We start from the raw sequence: 21,702 nt of genomic DNA, 5'->3' as shown, positions 1-21,702 counted from the left end.
ACTGCAGATCTTGGACAAGGTTCACAGGACCTGGAGGATATGTATGTTTTTAAAGAAAGTACTTAGCCACAGGAAAACAATTGTACTGTAATCACGAACAATAATATATCCTTTTTAAATGATGATTTTTAATTGTGTATATATTTCTAAAATTTTTATAACATTTAATAGGTTTTATTGTGAACATGTACTTTTATGATTGTATTATAAAGCAATCTAAAAAAGTCAGATTTGATTTGATTTGATTGAATCACAGTCCCGCATTGCAACTATGTTTGCAGATCACAGTGTGTCCTACATCCAGAAAAATGCAATATACATAATTTACCCACTCTAGAGTTCAAGGTTTCAACAAGAAAGCGTTGAAAATTATAAAGTTAAATAAAAACACCTTTGACAATCTTAATATAAAAATGTGCTTACTGGATGCGAAGAGCTGGTCTCGGTTCTGGATACTGTGGGCCCTGTGCCGTTCTGGATCTGTGAACTGTCTGCCATCCCACGAGGGGAGGGCACGGTCCCTGACTCGCTGAGAAATACTGACAAACTGAAAGGTCTTCTTCTGGTTTGTTCTCACAGATACAATAGTTCAGCTGAAGTAGATGTTGCTGAGGACAGACACGCATTTATTTAAATAATAATCTAATGTTCCTTAAGTAATGAAGCAAAAGTTACAAAAACTATATCCATTTAGGTTATAAAGAAGTAAAAAGCTAGGTTCCTGGAGAGTATAACTGACCAGTAAGATAACTGCAGTATATGACTATTACTTAAAAACTGATATTGGTAAAATGGGGAAAGTTGGAATGGGGACATTAACAGATTAACATGGAGAAATAGAGCAAGGGAGACAGGGTAACTTTCTGAACTACAGATAGGAGTTAATTGTCACTTGGACGAAGTAAATGTACATATAAAAATATAGACTGGTGAAAATCTAGCGAATGTGTGGGGGCGTACTTTATTATTCTGTGTGCTGCAAAGGGAAAAAAAGCTTAGCCACAGAAGCTCAGTGCTGTGTACATGTCTTGGATATATTAATGCGTGCTGCAACGCGCGTGGAAGCTTTATATATGTGAATGTGGGACTTTTTACAAACACTAGACATTATGGCAGCAGCTCTTGTGGAAGCACTTATTTGAAAAACAAAAACCTACTAATATTTTCCAGTTTTTGACTAGAATGTGCAAGGTGAAAATAATACGAAGGATGGGACATGGGAAGAAAAACTACTGCCTAGTCAGTGGCTAAGGGACACCAAGTGAAGGATGCACACGTTGCAGTGGTGAAACATTGTGAAATGAGAGGTGCAGCAACCCAAATGGTAGAGTACACAGTATCCGAAACAGAAGGAAAGGGGTGTACCTTATAAGCTCCCAGGTGTGTTGAAGAACTAGAAAGACAGGAAAGCTAGGTGCAGCCGCCACACAGAACATGAGACCTTACAAGTGTAACAACTAGATGAGAAAGGTTCAGAGAAAATGAATTTAAAAGAATGATGATCACACGAAAAGGGTTGTAAGAAAAATACAAATCTGAATTGCATTATTCCAGCTTCGAGTGTCTTGGATTACTGAGCTGTTCTCTGGTGAGAAGATACAGTTTTCATGTATGCAATACATATTGAAAAATCACACAAAATACACTAATGAGTAAAGTGGGGGTAGTATCAGTAATGGGGGATTTGTATTTTGTCAAAGAGGTCAGTTGACAGCTCTCTCATAGGTACAAGTCAAAGACCTAGGCCACTGCACTGGGAATCAGAAGGAGCTTTGCACGGTCTACCCATACTTTGATAAAGGGACAATAATCAGGCCGAGTACAGTTAAAAAAAAAAACTAAAAATAAAATCAGCGCAGGCTAAAAGGAGGCTGGGTGCAGCGGTTAATTTTCTCCTCAAAAAGTCCATCCAACAGAGAAGAAGCTTGTAACATTTAGAAATGCAGGTAAACTAAATGGCAATTAGTGGAGGCAGAGTGGAACAGAGTTAAAGTACAGGTTTGATGGAGGGCTAATGTATCTGATCAGCTCATTTTTTCAGAAGGGGTATTTACGTACAAACATTGATAATATCCTTAAACCCCGTTCAATCACAATGAACTGCAGAGATGGAAGGTTTTGAACCCAATCGATCTTGAATGCCAGGTACACGTCGAGTCATTAAAGAGAAAGAATAATTCTCTAGGTTGAGACAGCACTGAGGGTGAATCAACATTTGTGTTGTATGACGGCACAATGGGATTTGAATCTGGTGCCTCACCGTGGTGCACTTCTGAGTAGCACCTGGTCATTTACCCTAAGAGGGATGAGCAGTAGCTGGTCATTGATCTTAAGATTGGTGACTGTATATGATCAAATGTTAACCGCACTTCACCCACCAGAGGAATGGCAATCTCTCAGAATGCAAAGGGACCATGCTTTCAAATATCTGGCTTTATTGTAACTCGTTAAAGAATGAATACAGGATCATTCTAGTGCAAAAATTCTCGTTAAATATATGTTCAAGATATTTAACACGTCTTGGGAACTGAAATCCAATCAGCTACATCAAGCTGTGCGATAAGAAACCCATCTTCTTGAGAGACTGCACATTATAAGAGTCGCAACAGAAGCCAACTATGAAAAAAACAAAGACGAGTGTGGAAGGGGAGAGGCCATTTGCTCTTTGTGCTACAGGAATAAATAAATACAGTTCAAAATACTACAAGATTTGTTCAGTGGGTGATTATGAGGGAATATTCCACAGTCACACCTAAAAAAACAACTTCAAAGTCATCATAAAAGACTTTAAAAGGGTTCCTATTTTTGTAGCCCCCCCCCCAACCGTAAACCCCTCCTCTTTTAGAAAGTAGCTGACCTGAATAGATAAGTAAGGCATTAGTGTCCTACTTCGGTCACTTCCTTAAGTGTGGAGGAGCAATTATCGGAGGGATGACATTCCAAAAGGAAGTTTCGCATTTTACTGAAATAATACACAGATTGAAATCAAAATCATCTGCTCAAAAATGGAGTGGCAGACATTATTAGAAGTTACAAATGCTGAGTTGCCTAGTTCTTTGTCGCATTTGGAAAGCCGATACTCTTCGCGGAGCACATCTATAACATGAAATCTACCTGCCTCAATTATTTCTCTAACATGTTTAAGCAAATGTTTAGCTCAATTGCCAAGGTGAAAGACTGACAAAGCTGTTGCCTTTTTTCAGCAATGTTTTATGCAAAGGCATACTATCTTATCCATGTTGTGACAAAAGAAAGCAAGCAATGGCAATGCCAATGGGTCTGGCTTCAAAAGAATGTTGTATGGTAATATGAAGCATTACAAGTAAATAGCATGGGACTTAATATGTATTTGTGTAGAGGCAAAGAACTGTAGAATTATATTGGAGTAGGTTAAAAGGTCAGGTGACTGCTGCTCTGTCAAGCCACACCTAAAACTCCATGTAGGTTAATGACTGCCCTCTTCTCATCTTTGCTGCTGCCAGAGAAAAACAACATAAATTATCTAGTTAACTAAGACACTTTAATAGCATTCCAATGGGGGGGGGGTTGTGGTGTGTGGTGTGTGTGTGTGTGTTTGTTTCTGAAAGTTCAAGCTTAGACAGCTAGGTAAAGAAACAAAAATGTGATCACAGCTGCATGAAGGGCAAGCACTTTTTTTTATTGAAGCACATAACTTCTGCCCAATCAAAAAAAGAACTCTTAGCATGTGGGTGGAGTCAAGGCCCTCTCTAGTAAAGCTCACACCATAATTACAAATGTATTTTACTAGTTCAGGATCAGTACTACTGTTTTGGACTGGTACAGTAGCATGCAAGTCAGCCTGGAATCATTAGCAGCAGCTCTTAATGCCCCGTCTCACTCAACAGAGCTTGTTCGAAAAGAATAGCTCAGTCCAAACAAACAGGCAACCAACGTAAGTCAAAGCCATAGGCTTGCAAGTTTAACGTGACACAAGTAATGCAAAACATAGGTTTGGGACCTTAGGGTAGTTCCTGTCCTTCAAGAGCTACTCCTTTTCCCGGGACACCCTTACAGTAGAAATGACACTTCAAACTTGCCCACTACATAGGAGTGATTTTCCAGCAACATTTTTAAGGAAAACACTATCAGCTACAATCTAGGCCGAGCTATAAAGACACAAAGCCTCGTGATACTTTTTATTTCGATTTGTGAGGGTCAAAATGCGTCTGGCACACAGGGGTATACCAACAATTTCTTGTTTTTGTTTTTCTTCTCTCATTGTCAACAATTTACTATGTTGACTCCTAATGATCCTTGCCTACTTGTGAGGTTTCCTCCCCCTTTAACGCGAAATGAAATAATCTTACAGCAGTTATCAGTGGTATAATGCATTTATCTTGAGAAAAAACACGACATAAAATGCGGAGAGGATCAGAGATAAGAACAGCTCTTGTCTCTTGAAAGAGAGAACACTTTCCCCATGACACGTCTTCAGGGAGTGCTACCCTCTTACATACTTAAAGGGCTATTTACGTGCACAATGCTAAGTACATTTAGCGACTCAATCACGGGTAGGGGCACTTATAGGAATCTGTGAATCGGCCTGTTTGCCAACGAAAAATATCTTCAAACATGTGGCCCATAGTGATGGAGAGATTGTGACTGCTTCATTCTTGTTTCCCTTTTTTTAGTAGTAAAATACTTTATTCGATAACCAAAAGTACCAACCAAGTGTACATAGGTAAGATAATACAATAAATACTTCAGAATACACTTTTAAAACGTCACTCGGCCATGCACACAATAACTGCAGACAAACTTTGTCCAAACACAAAAGGTTGACAGTTCATTCGAAGAGGAGTAAATAGACCACCAGGTCTCGATACTTTGTGAAAAGGTGATCAAGAGTAGTCAGTCCTCTTATGCAGTACACAAAATCCTAAATATGGTCTTCCATATATCATGATTGTGTTTCACAAGATTTAGATTGTGCCTGCGTATTAGGACTCCATTACAAAGGTTAACTAAAAAAAACGGGGACCGCCTGGGGCCATTTAAAAACTTTTCAGAAGGTATGTGTCCATTTAAGAAAATAGGACTGACTTTTCTACAGTCCTACTGGACACCAGATTAGTTATTCCACCAGGATAAAAACGAGGATGCTGGGGACACCTTATCCCTCAAAAACACTAGGCACATCCAGACTCGGTCTGCCAATAAGTGCTAAGAAGGGGAGACAAATCCAGCGGCGGACTCAGTTAATTTACTAAAGAAAGAAGATTGTAAAAAGCAGCTCCAAGTCTGACTCGGAGTTCCAAAGAGAGTCTGCAGTAAGAGGCGGAGGGCGGGGGCTCTTGTGAGCCCAACTTTGACTGAACATCTAGGCAGCTGGCCTTCTGGCTCTCTGGTTATCTTCTTCTCAAGTTATCAAAAAGAAAAACTCAACTGTTCTTGTGCAAGGGTTAATTAATGAAATTCCAGTGCAGTCTTCCCCTGAGGTTCAAAATGTTGTCTCTGCAAATGCCGGTGCCACAGTGCTAAGTATAAAAAAAAGTCATCACGGGAAAGGTTTCGCAATGACAAAGGTTTTGCTACTCAAATGCGACTAACCAAGAGGCAACACTAAAATAAAATAAAACAAGAAAAAATGGGCAATGGAGGGAGCAGGAGTAGTGGGGAGAAGAGAAATAGTATCTCATTTACATCGGGAGCAGTGGACGGGCACAAATTAAGCTGAAACAATCTCTGCATGGGACGTGCTCCACAGCAAACAGCGGAAGAGATGTTTGCTCTGCGCTGGCCAATTAGGAGGCTGCGAAGCAGAGTGACATTGAAATCAACAAATGGTAAGTAACAGCCTGTCTCCAAACCCTTTTTAAACAATAGGGTCTTGCAAGCGATCACAGGTGCTACCGCATGCTCACGCAAGGTCAAAACCCTAAGAAATATACTGAGTTCAGGTGCCCCGAATGAAAAAAGGTCTAGCCTTTTCCATTTCACTTTCAGAGTGGCATATGTATGATATACATTAGTTCGGTTGTAGGCCCCAATGACTACACCAACTTCTCACCCAATCTTTTACAGTCCAAACTCCCAAAATGAACAAGAAACAGCCTGTCTGCTGTAGTTCCCGGATGTAGCAAATGCATGGTTTTAAGAGTTCGATCCTACCTTGGCAATCAATGTACTGTATAGGACCAGAGCCTCAACTTGTACAAGGCCTAAAAATTAAAAACTAGGAACTCAATCAAATGAGTTATCAGCATCTATTGTGGTCACAAAAGCCAGCGTGCCAGCTCTACATGAGAATTCTAGCTATACAGTTGCCTTAGGATGGCAATGGTGGATAGGCATTGGATAAATCCTAGTCAGCCTAGTTAACATTTGATTGAAAACATTGCCAAATGATTTTTAAACATTAATGTCACCAATAAGACACATTTCATTAGGTCCTTGTTGGGAAGAAGAACAGGTAATACTCGGTGCCTTTCTAGTCTAGCTTCTCTTAATTTTAAGGCAAAGGCAAACACAGCTGAGATAAAACCCCACTCAAACGACTTGTAATCCAAATGCTTTGACCCATGGGAGATCCTGTATTGCTCTCCGAGTGGCCAACCCATAAGCCGATTGGAGTGCACTCTCTACAGAGGACTTGGGCAGTCTGGGCGAAGCACTGGCATGATATCAGGGTAGGATCTCTATCATGGTCTACCATAGGAAGCACTGACAAAACAGTTTTATATTTGCGGGTATGGAAAAACTCAGAAATGTTCTACAAGACCTAAATATTCCGAGGGAAAGGTTTGTGCTGCTCATTTAGGGAACTAAATCAGTCCACAAAAAAGAGAGGTCTAGCATTACTTTTATTGAGGTCAGCCTGACCATCCATAGATAAAGCATAATTGTAATGCAGAAATGGTAAACAGATTACTATGAAGTGTTGCTGAAAGGACATTCTTATCCCTGCATTACCAACTGCACTGTCCTGTTCTGCATGATTTCACAGCGACTGCCAGGGTACAACCGAAGTCATGTTTGTAACATCTTCCAGGGAGTATTACACCTTAATTTAGCACCAATTTAAAACAATCTTTTGCGATAGACATTCCTTTAAAAAGCTGGGAGCATTTTTAGCATTTCAACAGGCGATATTGTACACATATGCATTTTACCTTCATAAACCAGATTTGAACCAACTTTATTTTTTTTAAGCGCATACGTTTTTTAGGGTCCAACCCGGGAAAGCATGTGCTAGCACATGCATCTTGCTTGAGAAACACTATCGTATACAAAAAGGGCTCGGGGCCCCCCATTGCAAACCATTTGTTGGCTTCAGAGTCACTCTTCTTTACAGCCTCTTTAAATGGGCTGTGCAGGTGAAATGTCATTTCTAGTCATTGCTGTGAAGATTCAAGTTAATCCGCACCCATCCGCTGGTCCGAATTGTGCCGAAGCTGTTCGAACACTGCTATCACACTCTCATCCAGATTCATGTGTGTTCTTGCACACAGTAGGCTGCACACAGAGTTGTGGCCCAGCTGGTGAATAACAACTAGCAGAGCTGGTCCTATTCACAATGTCACTATGTATGCTCAGGATACAGAAGTCATCGATTTTCTAAAGTCTCTCGTAGTTCCTTGTAAAGAAAATGGTCACAGTCCGGTCCTGAGTCAACATAGACTTAGGTTTTTTTACTTGAAGTTGGTTTATGTTTTGCCATAATGTGCACCGTCACTCCTACAAATCCAAAGTCAGTATAGAATACACATGAGGCTGACAGCACATTATGAGCCTAACGCTTCCAGTGACCTCTATGCAGGGCCGGTTCTATGATTTGTGGGGCCCTGGGCCAAAAGGAAATGTGCGAGGCCCCTCTAATTTACTTTAGTGACCCCTTGCAAGAAAAACCATTCAGAGACACTGCAGGAGACTCATAGTACAGGAGTTTAGCGCCCCCACAGTTTTAACTTTCAGCCCACAGCAATTCTCACACCTTCAGTCTGATAGGTGTAAGACATGCTCGTGGGCTGAGAGTTAACACTGTGGGGGCGCTACAATCCTGTACAATGGGCCTCCCGCAGTGTCTCTGAATGGTCTACTTGCAATTGGGACAAGGAGAAGCGTCTCCCTCCCCTAGGCCTCCAGACACCATCCCCAAGAGGCCCAGGGAGGGGACCCCTCCCATGGACCCTAATTGCAAGGAGACAGAGAAACAACATGGCACAGGATCGGTGCGGGCCCCATGCTGGTGCGCAGAGTGCGAGGCCCTGGGCAGCTGCTCATGCTGCCCATGCCTAGCGCCGGCCCTGCCTCTACATTAAACACCCTCTTCAGTTTACGGCCCCATGGAACACGTGCCAGTTTTACCTTGTTGGAAATCCTTTCTGGACGTAATCCAGCCACCTGTGGCGAGGAAGTTGTATGCGCAATTTAGATGGGGGAACTTACCTCTGGCAGAGTATACCAGTTCGTGGGCACCGAAGAATTCGAGTGTGTGTCCTAGCTGCAAATCAATGGTTGAATCAGAGTTGCACATTCTATTGTTTTGCCAGGCATACGCGCTACCCTGCAAATGCTGGGTAATCCAATTAAGTAAAAATGTAGGGTTTACACGCTGTGCCGAGGCATTTAGAGTTTTAAAATACGATTTTCTTATTATTGCATAGGGCACTTTAATGTTTGTTCGGGTCATTTTCTTTCTTTAGAGATCTGTATTGTGCACCATGTCTCATCTTTCTTAATCATGTATATACTATGATAATGTTTTATTGTATAAATTGTGTATATATCCAGGAAATGTTTAATATGCACTTTTATGGCCTAATCGGCCGAAATAAAGTTTTACTAAGTAAGGAAATATTTCCCCCAGAAACATGTTAATACACGTAAAGCAATATGCTCTTGAAAATTGAAGCATTTGCAGTTTCCCGTATACTTTTTATCTGTTCACTCAGTCAAATGTTATATTTACATAGTCGTCCATACTTAATTTTTCGTCCTATCCCCTATAGAAAATACACGAACGTACATTACCCAGCCCCTGTATATTATAATTGTCCTCTCTCGGAGTTCTAATATGTGCCAAGCCCCATTTTCCGTTATATAATTGAACCTGTCCTCTACGCCATTTGCACGGTTTCAGGTCATGTCTGGTGGCTTAATGGACCAATGCGTCCACTGCAGGGGCCTGTGTTAGACCTCATGGTCACAGGTTCAATTTCCGGTGGGTTAACTCAGCCTTTCATCCTTCTGAGGTCGATAAAATGAGTACCATTAAGTTGTACAACAATAAACATCTGTTATTCAGCGCTAAGGCCAAGATACTCTTGGGTGAATATGCGCTTTACAAATTCACGTTATATTCCCTATGCATGATAACTGCCTGTTAGGCAGATTCACTTTTGCAGAAGAGTGCCTAATACGATTATGCATTGTTCTGTCCCGACTGCACATTCAGTGTTATTACTGGTGCACATAGTAAATGATTCTACATTTCAGGCGTGCTAATAAACGCAGACCGCTATTTGCCAGCGTATCATCTGCACACTTTCTTTGATGCCATGTCCCATGGTTATCAATTGTTGAGGGTGATAATTGTGCCCGGTGAGAGGCTTGCAGAAAAATTACATTGCCATAAAGTAAGCAGCAAGGGGGACACAAGAGTTAATTCTTTCACCGTTTTTAACACAAAGTTCTCAAGCGCGCTGAACCAACGATCAAAGTTCGTTTATACATTGGTGACTTATCTCAGACTCTGGATGGTGTCTGAAGCACCTCTGCTGTGTGCAGCTGTGCTATATGTTTACTCCCCTAGCAGTGGAGGCATGAGACATATGAAAGTGGTTGGGCATAAAAGTTGCGGATGAGTGCACTGTGGTGAGCAAGTCCAGATGGTATAAGGAACGTTCGTGGAGTTTATTTCTCCAATTCTTTTTTTTTTACGAGTGGGCAAAAGGTGCATTCACAAGCAAATTTGAGGAAGCAAGAAGGTTAATAAAGCAATTGTGAAAGTGTAGTTATGACATTAATAAAGAGATTTCATTTGATAATTACGTAGGTAGCTGCTTATTCAGTATAACCGCACAACTTCATAACAGACTGAGATAATGCAGCGTACCTCACAGATTTGATTTATTTATTGATATACCTTTAGCAATTAAATCTACTGAGGAAATGCAAGCTATTGTGATTTGTCGGAGTGGACACAGTGAGAGAGCAAGAACTAAACATTAAAAGATAGTAGGGCATCCTAAAAGTCACAGTACGCCCTACAAGGCCCTGTGTTTTTGTTTATATCCTAAGAAATGGCTGCTTGAATTTGGCTGCTTGCATTTGAAAGCGTCTTCTTTCAGCAAACATGTTTATGCTCAGGAGTTCTTAAATTTTCAAGTACCAATGACTACAACATCCAGAATGCATTATGTCTTCTCACAATAGTCCACAACGGGAAAAGTGTTTGTAATGACCTGGCGAGAGGTAGTCAGCAAATGGTCAACTAGTAATGAATGTAACTTAAGAGCTGGTGTAAGGTGAATCTGAATAGGCAGACTGGGGAGCTGTCTGGAGACACCATTCTGAGATCTCTTGGATGTGAACTCTACCTGTCATGCTAATACATCACTGACTCCTCTCTTTAAGATAATTTTAAATAGCATAATTAGCCTGTAAACCAGCATATCTCTCGTAAATGTCCAGTATGCAGCGATTAAATGGATATTACAAATGGCCTTCATAATTTTAATTTTCGGGACTAAGTAAACACAATTTAAAACATTGTAACCTGATCCGCTAAGAGTGCTAAAGAATGTACACTTGTGAATATAAATTCTTTTTAGCCCTCATTCTCAGATAAAAAAAAAAAATCACAGCATTTTGCCCTCAGTCACTGCACTGGTACTATAAAGTGCATGTAACTCCTGCCAGGGCAATTTTTTTTGTGGAGTTTTATATAGCGTAAACTTGTCCCAAAGGTATCAGAGCGCTTTACAGGAGCACCAGTTGCGTTACAGATGGACATATTCATTTTTAGGTCGAGTGTAGAGTCAGCGCACATGCGATGCTCTGCAAGACTTTCTGTAATCCATCGGTAGAGTTTGGACACACCCCGCTCTTTGATAGGATGCTTGTTCTGCCTTTACAAAGTCTATTGCTTTCGTTGGTGAACAGTGTTCACTTGTCCCGCCTTGTGTTTCTTTCATCACAGGCCTGGCGATTGTCCTTGCTACTGGGATCCTTTCATTAGTGCCCATATGTTTCCTATTCGTGTTCTACCTTTTCTTTATGCCATCTCCTCTACAATCGTGGGTGCAGGCCGCTGCCTCCACACCCAGTTCCCTTAATCAACCCATGCCTTTCCCTAACACCTCCTTCATGCCGCTTCTGAAGCATCTGTTGTTAAATGTTCATAAGTTTAAGAGCTTTTATTTATTTATGAACTGTGCCACTTTATCTTTAAATGTAAGGAGCTAGCACTGTGCAAATCGAGCTGGATGAAGGTGGTATTTGCAGGCGTTCCAGAGGCTCAATATTTGCCGGTTTTGAGTACTTCATAGCTGTGCTCATGTGTTAGTATTGTGGTGTCTTTTTGTCCGCCTCCCGAGACCCCAATAATGCAGTAATGTGTGTAGAATAACGTGCAAGACTCTGGGCTCTGCCGCACCCATGGTTTGACCTACTGCTTTCAAAGCCAACGATACCAAAGGTTGGGCGCTTGCAGTCAAATGTAGTGGTTAATGATTGTAAATATAGAAGGGCCTCCTGTCTTTAAATTCTAGCCGGGGAACCGGCTTTTTCCCTTGGTAGTTTTTGGGTATGCTACTGATGGCTCGTGAATTAATGCAGCACAGCAGGAGTTTGTGTATAGCCATGTCTTCATAAGTTAGAATGATGATGGACCTACTCAGCCTCTGATCCTCTGAGATCGATATAATTACATGGTGGGGCTGGGGAACAAAAAACTGATCAGCTCTAAGACACGGTTCAGCAGTGAACCTGTGCTTATAAAGGACGGCTATGTTGTGGAGAAAGGACTTGTGTCCACCGGCCTCTATTGCACTGGGGAGGGCAGGGGAAATTAGGATGTGGAGCATGAACTGTGTGTCAGACATGAAGCTCTCAGCCTTCTCCTACACCTACCAATAGACAAGTGTCTCTCTGTCAGGTGCTGTCATTGAGGTCTGTGTTGCCCTTGGAGAAAGGGGGGGGGGTCGCCTTTGCTCTTTCACAGGGGGTGGGTCCTAATATTGACCTCCACAGAGTTGACCTGTGCATTGAAGTGAACAATACTTGTCCTCGGCACCCCTGCTTAATTACAATTGATATGGTCACTTTGTTTTGGATTGATCACACATGCCCATTGACCTAACTGTTCCAAAGTATAGCAGCAATAGACAGGATGCTATAAATCATGTTATCATGATCTAAAGATAACCACTCAGAACATAAAAAAGTAATTATTTCATAGGTGTGTCTGAAAAAGGCATGAACCTGTTTGCAGAAAAAAACATAACCCTAAATATCCTTAATTGAATTCCAGCCTGCTTTTGTTGCTTGGATAAACGTAACTGTAATGGCTATGGACAGGGTGTGCTATCTAATGAAATGGTGGACCACACTCTCATTCTGTCATCAGGCCAGGATGACGTGAGGACCCAGCTATGGTAGGCAGATAAAATATCGATATTTTAATATCGAACTACAAAAATATCGATGTTTTAATATCGAAGGGACAGTATATAGAAGGTAAGTAATATCGATTTTGTTAATATCGATGTAACTAATATCGATGTAACCAATATCGATGTAACCAATATCGATGTAACCAATATCGATTTTTATATTATTTTTATGTAGGTTATGTATTTAATATGTATTTTATATGTAATTTAAGTAAATTTTGTATTTTAGTACCGCAGCGGGTTGTTGGTTTATAGGGGAATAGGGTGGGAAGTAATTTAATTATACTAAATTAATTATTAATTTTTAGGAATTATAAAATAATTGGCAATTTTTATTAAGTGGTAATTTATTTCCATTAATTGATTACTTGATAATTATGTTCTGTAGTGGGTTGTGGGTTTATAGGGGAATAGGGTGGGAAGTAATTTAAATGTAATTAAGTAATTTATTTTAATTAATTGTTTTTGCTCATTATATTCATTATTAATTGGTAATTAATTTTTCTTAATTGGTAATTAATTTTAATTAATTGATAATTATGTTAGGTGTATTATTTTATTATTGGAGTTTGTTGTGTGTTTATAGGGGAATAGTGTGTAAAGTAATTGATATGTAATTAAGTAGTTATTACATTTATAGTTGGGTATTGATAATTTATTGTATATCAATTATTAATTGGTAATTATTTAAAAGTATAATTGTTTGTTTATGAAATTAGTTTGTTTAATTATTAATTGGCAATTAATTACTAAATAATTTGATATTTTTAATGTATAGATTAATAAGTAATTATTAATTGGCAATTAAAGTTTTTGGTTTAACAAATGATTTAATTGTTTATTAGTTAATTGGTAATTACTTTAATTAAAATGCTTTTGTTATAAGAAATATTTTATTGTTCAATGATTATTAATTGGGAATTAAAATGTATTATTATTACTTTGTATTTAATAATTTATTGTTAATTATTCATTGGTAATTATGTTTTTATTAATTATGTATTGGTATTTGTAAATAGTTTAGATTCATTTAATTCATTTTTTTAAATATTAAAAAAATTAATTTATTTATAAGTATGTTATTTTTAACTTCTACGCTATCCAACACTTTCCCTACTCTTGCACTCTTTGGAGTGGGAATAGTAATTTTTACCACTACGCTATCCAACACTTTCTCTACTGTTGCACTCTCTGGAGTTGGAATAGTAATTTTTACCCCTACACTATCCAACACTTTCCCTACTGTTGCACTCTTTGGAGTGGGAATAGTAATTTTTACCCCTACGCTATCCAACACTTTCCCTACAGTTGTTTTTTTGGGAGTTGTAATAGTATTTTATTCCCTCTGTTATTTAATATATTTTGTATTGTTTTAGCTAAAGTAGTATATAATTATTAATTTAATTGGTTATGCATACTTATTAAATTTGTATTTATGTTAATATTTTATGTGCATAGATTAATTTGTAATTTATAATATTTTTTATTATTTATAACTTAATAAAATAATTATTAAAACTGATTATTAAGTAAGCATATATATTGTATGTATGTTTAATTAATTGTTATTAAATTATGTATATTACTTGTTAATTTTAAATATTATAGTATAGTTTTAACTATGTTTATTATATTTTTAAGAATTATTGAATTTTACATATTTAAAAAAAAACATTTTTTTTTAAAAAACAATATTTTTCCTCGACATTTTTGTGCTTACCTTGTTGTAGATAGGATGTCAATATTGTTGACATAGATATTTTTGCTCTGTTGTTTTTGTACCTCGATATTATGTCTTTCGATATTTTGTCAGACATTCTCCAGCTATATCAAGCAACTCTTTAACCACTTGGCTGCTAAGGCAATTCCCGCTGGGTGCTGAAATATCCAAGATCCCATTCTACATGACGAGTTCACCTTTTCATGAGCACAGCTCCAGTGTGCCTCATGACGAGCTCACCTTGTCATGAGCATGCAAGAGGTTAAACATCATATACATTCAGGTTATCTTCAGCAGGGCCGGACTGGCCATAGCGGGCACCGGGCAATCCCCCGGTGCGCCGCACGAGTGGGGGGCGTTTTTGTTACAGGGCTGTTTTTGCAGCATAGCTACGAAATCGGCACTGTACCAAAATCGGCCGAAAAACGGCCCCGCCAAAGAGCTCGGGGGCACCTCCAACCCTGGCTGGCAGACATTTTTTTAAGTTATGTGCCTGGTTTCTTTACTTGTAGAACGCCATACTATATAGGGAATTTAGTAAGGGTTCTGCCCTTCTGTGTTCCGGGGAATGGGTGAAATAATTTTTTTCTTGAGCACTTCTCCGCACACTCTCCCATGCACCTTATAATCTCTGCCTTTTTAATTCCCACCGAGGGGACACACTGTGATGTGAGCTTGGAGTGATGGAGGGCAAGGTAGACTTGCTCTTGAGTACTTATTGTCTACAAAAAGTACACCACAACAAGAGCATGGCACAAGACTGTTTCTGTATATGTGCTTGTGTGTGCGCGTCTGTGCGCATACAAGAGTGTGTGCTCACATTTGTGTTTGCTTGTGCATGTCTGTGCGTGTGATGGTGTGTGCACGCTGGATTTGTTATTCTCTGGCGGCCGCTGTCCTGGAAATTGACTTTAACTGCTGGATGCCTGACCTTAGGATGGCCACCAGTGTACAGTACAGTCCCCTGCCTGACCCCAATGATGGCTTCCATAGTGGTCCCCTACACGTTGTTTTACTTCCCTGGGACAACAATTGGACATTGACCAGACCTTGAACCTATCCCCTAACCTGCCTACACATCAGGACTTGGAACCTGCGGAACATTAAAGTGTATAGCTGCTTTCCTGGAGGCTGCCAACCTCTTTGGGGTGGAGGAGAGGGGCGATAGCCTGCTTGCAAAGCAAATGGCCTACAATTAAAAATCTGACTCCGTAGGAGTTTACAGTGGCAGCTTTGATTTAAGGGGCAGGTGGTTAATTACAGCTGAGTTTAGGAGTAGGTTAACTTTCAGTATGCTCTAGTAAGGAAACTATCTCCTTTCTAGTAAATACAAATTCGCATATGTTGTCTGACATGATTGCTGTCTGGGGAGGACTTACCCCTTGCAAGACTGGCGTAGCCATGCCAATCGTTTGTCAACACAGCAGAGCCTACTGTATGCCATCTTGACAGTCTTTCGCAATCTTGCTCTTCCCTCAATGTCTCTTTTCTACTGTATCTTCTCTCCCTCTCTCTCTCTCTCCCTCCCTCCACCCTACATTCCATGCAGCCAGCAGAGCAGCAAACAAGAGGAGGGGCGTAGGATTCTTTCTTCCCAATTAATTGTTCTGGAAATAGCCTACAAGCCTGAATATACATTTGTCTGTAAAGCTTCTCATGCAATTCACAACTGTTACATAAAGTGCTTTTTGGTCTCGCCTAGGCAGCTCTTGCGCTGTCTCTTCGAGACATGCTGTATACCGGAAAAGGGCATGAAGCTCTGCCCACCTTCCGCCCATCTTTTTAATTGGTTCCTGCCCATGTCCTTTGTAAATGGTGGCTTTTCACTGGTCAATATGCTTAGTAGTCCCTCCTTAGTACCGTTCTTCTCTTCTTGTATCCTCCCATAAGGACACCCGTTGTTACATGTGTTGTTACTCTATAGGCTTTAATTACAGCCCCCGAGCACTATTTTCTTAAATAACTTTGTCCTGCCTGATGTTGCAGGCTGGACACGCTCTCCCTCAACACTTTTTTTTTCTTTTCATTTATCCAGCGCGGCATGCCTCAATAAGAATAATGGCGGCTGCGCTTTTCTTTTGTTATTTGCTGGCCGAACATGGCGGCATGCCTTTTCTTTTCTGTTTATTAAAAAAAAAAAGTTTTACAATTGCAGCACCCTCGCTTTACCTTTAAACATCTTAAGCTAAAGGGCGGGTGACGAGATTGTTTTACAAGTAAACAAATAGAAGGCAAAAAATTTGCATTTTAGTTCTATTTTTTTTTAAAACTTTTGAAGCAATCGCGGCACCGGTGCTTTCGCTTAAGATGTTCAAAGCTAAAGCGCAGGTGCAGCCATTGTAATAAAAAAAAAGAGAAAATTGAAAAAACATGCGCCAGCCATTTTTAAAATGTGTTTACTTTTGTTACAATCGCGGCACCCGCACTTTAGCTTTCAACATCTTAAACTAAAGCGCGGGTGCCCGATTGCTTCAAAAATAAAGAAATAGAAAATAAAGTTCTATTTCCTTACTTTTGAAGCAATCGCGGCCCCGCACTTAGCTTACAATGTTGAAGCAGCATCAATCAGCCTCAGCGCAGCACCAGCTTTTTTTAATAGGGTCTTTCAGTTATACACAACATCTTTTTGATTATATATAAAATAAAATGTATTGTAACTTTTCAACATGCTGCACAGCAGCCTTACTCCTCTACACCATAGCTTAAAGACATTGGCAAAGCCAATAGGTCTGGCTAAACATTTATAAGAACCCAAAGACGAGACCTATTGGCTATACCAATGCTTGTTTAGTTAGGCACAGGGAGATTAAGCGATCTGCCCAGAATCACAGGATATCTAGCGTCCTTGCCGAGACTTGAGCCCGGTTTCCCAGCTCAGAGGTCGACCACCCTAGCCGTTAGGCCATATCCTCTCCCTTTCTAACGACTAGAAAGGCAAAGACAGTATTTGGCACTGGTGGGGGGTTACACATTATGTTTTGTGCATATGCCACCAGCCTCGGCCTCCTCCAACACACTGCATTGAAATTTGCAATGAAGTGGGAAGTATTTGTCAATGTGGAATTCGATTCGAATTACTCATGGACAAACAGTCCTGGAAACGCCGGCCTCCGCTGTAGCAACACCATCTAAGCAAGGCCAAGGGCCTGGAGTGTGGCATTTCTAGGTCAGCACAGAAAAGTCCGAGTAACCCCAGCAAGCGCTAAATAATGTTTTTGTCTTTCTAATGACTAGAAAGACGAAAACAGTTTTTGGCACCAGCCTGGGTTACGCATACTTTTTTGTGCATATGCCACTAGCCAGTATCATTGAGTTCTAAGTGTTACTAAGAAAAAATGTGGTGACATGAGCAGTGGAATTTAAACCCGGCGTGAAATCGGGGTATTCATTTTATCAGGGACACTCAATGCTGTAAAAAATGTTCAGAAAATGAGAGTAGAGCAAAAGAACAAAAAACATCTTGCCCAACTGTCCTAATGGTGATAGTTTACGCATCTACATGTGTAATATTTCTGCACACAATAAAAGACAAGGCAAAAAGAACAATCAAATAAATTAACTGTTATTTAATTGATGCAATTATCAGTGATAGAAGAGCAATTTATTTACTGATATATATTCCTCTATTTGCCTGCAGCACCACCACAGGAACAATGCAGCAGGAAGGCCCAGGGCCAGGCATGTGGCAAGACTAGATTAGCACACAAAAAGTGTGTGTAACCCCTGCTGGCACTAAATACTGTTTTAGTTTTTCTAATGACTAGAAAGACCGAAACAGCATTTTGCGCCAGCGGGGGTTATTAGTACTTTTTTTTTTGCATATGCCAGTCTCGGCCTCCTTGAAGATTATACATTTCAGCAGTTAGCTCAGCAGAAGTCAGCTCAGCTGAAGTCTTGGCGAATCCCCTATTGATAATCATCCTGATCCTAGCACAGTAAAACCTTCGAACGAACCCCCAGTCTGTGGAAACCACAACAGGATTGGAGGGCTCCCTTTGAAAATCTTTGTTACCAACTTCCCATCATCTTCAACATACGGTTACAGAATTATTCCAATCAAATCATTTCCATATTGTGTCAACAAAACCTTAGCACTTCCATGCTGGTCACCAACTAATTTAATCAAATTTACCTGTGAAAAGTGGAAGCTGAACTGAAATCAGATGAAGTGCTCAGGTTTCAATGCCTGCCACAGGACTCCAGAAGCTTTGCGGATTTGCGATAGGACGGACCTTGCCGAGGACGTGTGCGGGACTGGGACTACATTGTCCGTGATACTGTGCTGATTAAAACAAGAAAAATTTCCTGCCCAAAACCACATGGAATATGACAGTTAAGGAAGTGTATTAAATCTGAAAAATCTTCTGTCCTGACGCAATGAGAAATTAATTATCAAATACGCTCACTTTACATTGCAAGCCCTGAAGAAGTCCCTGGATGGGACGAAACGCGTTGGCGGTTTCAAAAGTGTTTCAAAGAATGAAAAATAAAGAAAGAATTGAAATACAACATCGACTCGTCTTCGAAAAATTTCTGCATTACTGACTGTATACCTTTTGATTTCTATGTATTGAGTGTGCTGGGCTAACATATTCATGTACATTTGAGGAATGCTAGGTTCTCTGAATCAGCTTCTGAATTGAGGGGGTATAGGGAATTGTGCCTCCAGCCCATGTTGCACCTCTGTGCTTGTCTAAATACAGATAAGGGACGTTTTGAACTTGTGCAGGCATTTATGCTTTGATTCCCAGCGTTGTATATTTTGTTAATTTATAATTTCTGTTTACATATGTGTAATGTTGCACAATGACAAAATACAATAAACATATTCAAACAAAAAAAAAAAAAACAACCAAAAAAATGGAAGAAGGTGCTTTAAGGCTGACAAAGTGTTTTTGAAACATTTTGTTTTTAAAAATGTTTGCAGAGGAGTGTCACCCTGTTATAATGCCATTATCTGTGTTTTGGAGATATATATATATATATATATCTTCAAGATGGACACCTGGCTGTTTCAGTCTCCTGTTCTGTCCTCAATGCCATTCCTCAATGTTATAACTGTGTAACTTTATAACCACTTAATGCGTATTGTTCAACTAAGACTTTTGTGAAGCCCCTCATCAACCTCTTGTAAAAGAACATGTAAAGCGCTTTGTTACCTTTGGGTCTAGCTAGCACTATATATAAAAAAAAAAAAATAATAATTACCTTCTTCCTCTTGTTTGAAAACAACTGTTTTGGATGTGTTTTACCAGAAGAAGTAAAGAACAGTCATACAAATCACAGATGATGGTCTGAACCATTACAGTGTGCTGTACGGTATAGGAAGGGAAACAAACCAAGCTATAAGAACAAGCACTGGCGTTGCCAATAGGTCTCGCAGTAGGAAAGTTGGAGCTATTGGTTTTGTAAATGACATTTTATATTTATATATCGTTATTGGCATTGTCAATAACAATATATAAATATAAAATGTCATTTACAAAACCAATAGCTCCAACTTTCCAAATGCGAAACCTATTGGCAACGCCAGTGCTTGTTCAGATAGGGGCTGTAACACAGCACAACATATTGTGACTACCGGGGCCAAATCTAACTGACATGGAGATGAGCACTGACTCCATGTTTAATTTCTCTTGAAACAATACCTCAACTTCCTTGGCATGGAGAATGAGATCTGCATTTCAGATAGGAGGACTTGAACTCAGATGGAAAGGATTTTCACAAGACTGAGGTGAAGAGGCAAACTTCACAAAACACTGTGTTACTTTTTATAGACATATGTTCTATTACTGCACAGAACAACCTGTGTTGCAGAATTGTTATTCGGAACATTCATACTCCTAGAATATTTTTTATCTACGGCTCATAAACCATATATTATAAATCAACAAAACTCGAGATTGGTGCACACTATTTGGTAACACGGATCTGATGCCACTGAGCCTCAAGTTGTGATGTCATCGTGCCTGCCTTTGTCAAGGAATTCCAAAGAAATACTACTGAGCCCTGATGGGTCAGAGAATTCTGCTAGTGTCACTGACCTATTTTGTGACATCTGCGCTGAGCTGTCTAAGAATTCTGCTATGATGTCACAGAGCCCAATGTTGTGGTGTTTGAACCCTACATCACTTAATCCTGCTAGGGTACCACAGAGTCCTCAACTGTGACATCACTCAGCTATTTTGTCCTGTAAAGAAGCTCAATCTTGTGACGTTACCCAGTCCTGTTGAGTCACTGACTACCTCTACGGCCACTGAATTCTGCTGTGATGTCACAGATTCCTGCCAGGTCACTGAATCCTAATGGGATGTAATTGAGATGTAGGTTTTAATACCACTGACGTGTTCAGTGTGGTGTGACCAAGCCCCGTTGTTCAGCTGAACCCTGCTGTGACAACACAGAGGCCTGTATTGCGGTGTCATTAAGACTATACAGTGGTGTCAGTACACCCTACTGTGTCACTGAATTGTACGTGGATGTCACAAAGCAGAATACATTAAGGCCCTATGCTGTACGTTGTGAGGTCACTGTGCTTTATGTTGTCATTTGACTGTCCCCCACCCCTACATTATGAGGTCTTTGAGCCCCATCGTGTCACTGAGGACCACACAGACATCTTTGATATCTATGAGCCGTCCTAGGTCACTTAGTTCTGTTATGATATCAAGAGGCTTGAGGCAAGAGGCTCCGAATCATGACGTCACTGAGTTCCGTGGCACTGAAGTGGCATGAGATGGCATGGGCCGCGTACCTCCATTTGGGGTGGCCTGAAAACTAGAGTGCATAAAGGAGTTGCAGCAAGCATTTGCTTGGACCTCTCAGAGGTATTCAACATTGGACACCATCAAATGTTAATGGGCAGATTAAATTCCAGCTGGGCAAAGATGACGAAATTAATAGCAGCATGGTCCTGTAGCCGTACAACCAGTGGATCAGTATTGCAAAACCTTAACACGCTCCCTGCAAGATGCATTTATAAAAAAAATATATATATACTTTTGTAATTGTGAACGTGCGCATGGGTCAAGTTTCATTTAAGTGTTAGGTTTGGAATGCCAACCTGTATTTTGATTAACTTTTCGGCAAAGTTACTGACCGTCTCTCAGTAACCCTGCACTGCAGGAGGAATACATAAAACAAAAAAAGGTCAACAAAGAGGCACTAGAGGAATGGGCCAGGTATACAATGAAAAAAAAAGTAAACACTCACACTGCAAGTGGCGCCCGTCACATAAGCACCCGAATCTCGGAGTGGAAGGCGGAGGCCTCTTTGCTCTGCTCACTGATGACGTACACCAACAGAGCCCTAAATCCGAGAGCAGGCCAGCCATATGGTGGGGAG

The 21,702-nt window shown here is 40.2% G+C and overlaps 1 protein-coding gene across 4 annotated transcripts in view; it reads right to left on the bottom strand.

The window, feature by feature from the left end:
* TBC1D12 (TBC1 domain family member 12) overlaps window positions 1-21,702 on the bottom strand; it is a 308,722-nt gene that overhangs the window by 205,884 nt on the left and 81,136 nt on the right. For 2 of the 4 annotated variants that reach the window (XM_078643382.1, XM_078643383.1), the window contains exon 3: window positions 424-608. The exons of the other annotated variants lie outside the window; for them this stretch is intronic. In XM_078643382.1, the coding sequence (XP_078499508.1) occupies window positions 424-498 (75 nt within the window). In that variant the 5' untranslated portion in view covers window positions 499-608. The remainder of the gene's footprint in view (window positions 1-423; window positions 609-21,702) is intronic. 4 annotated transcript variants of the gene reach the window in all.

This window comes from Lissotriton helveticus, chromosome 5_1 (genome assembly GCF_964261635.1).
Source record: "Lissotriton helveticus chromosome 5_1, aLisHel1.1, whole genome shotgun sequence".
Taxonomy (NCBI): domain Eukaryota; kingdom Metazoa; phylum Chordata; class Amphibia; order Caudata; family Salamandridae; genus Lissotriton; species Lissotriton helveticus.
This window is presented reverse-complemented; position numbering and strand designations above follow the sequence as displayed.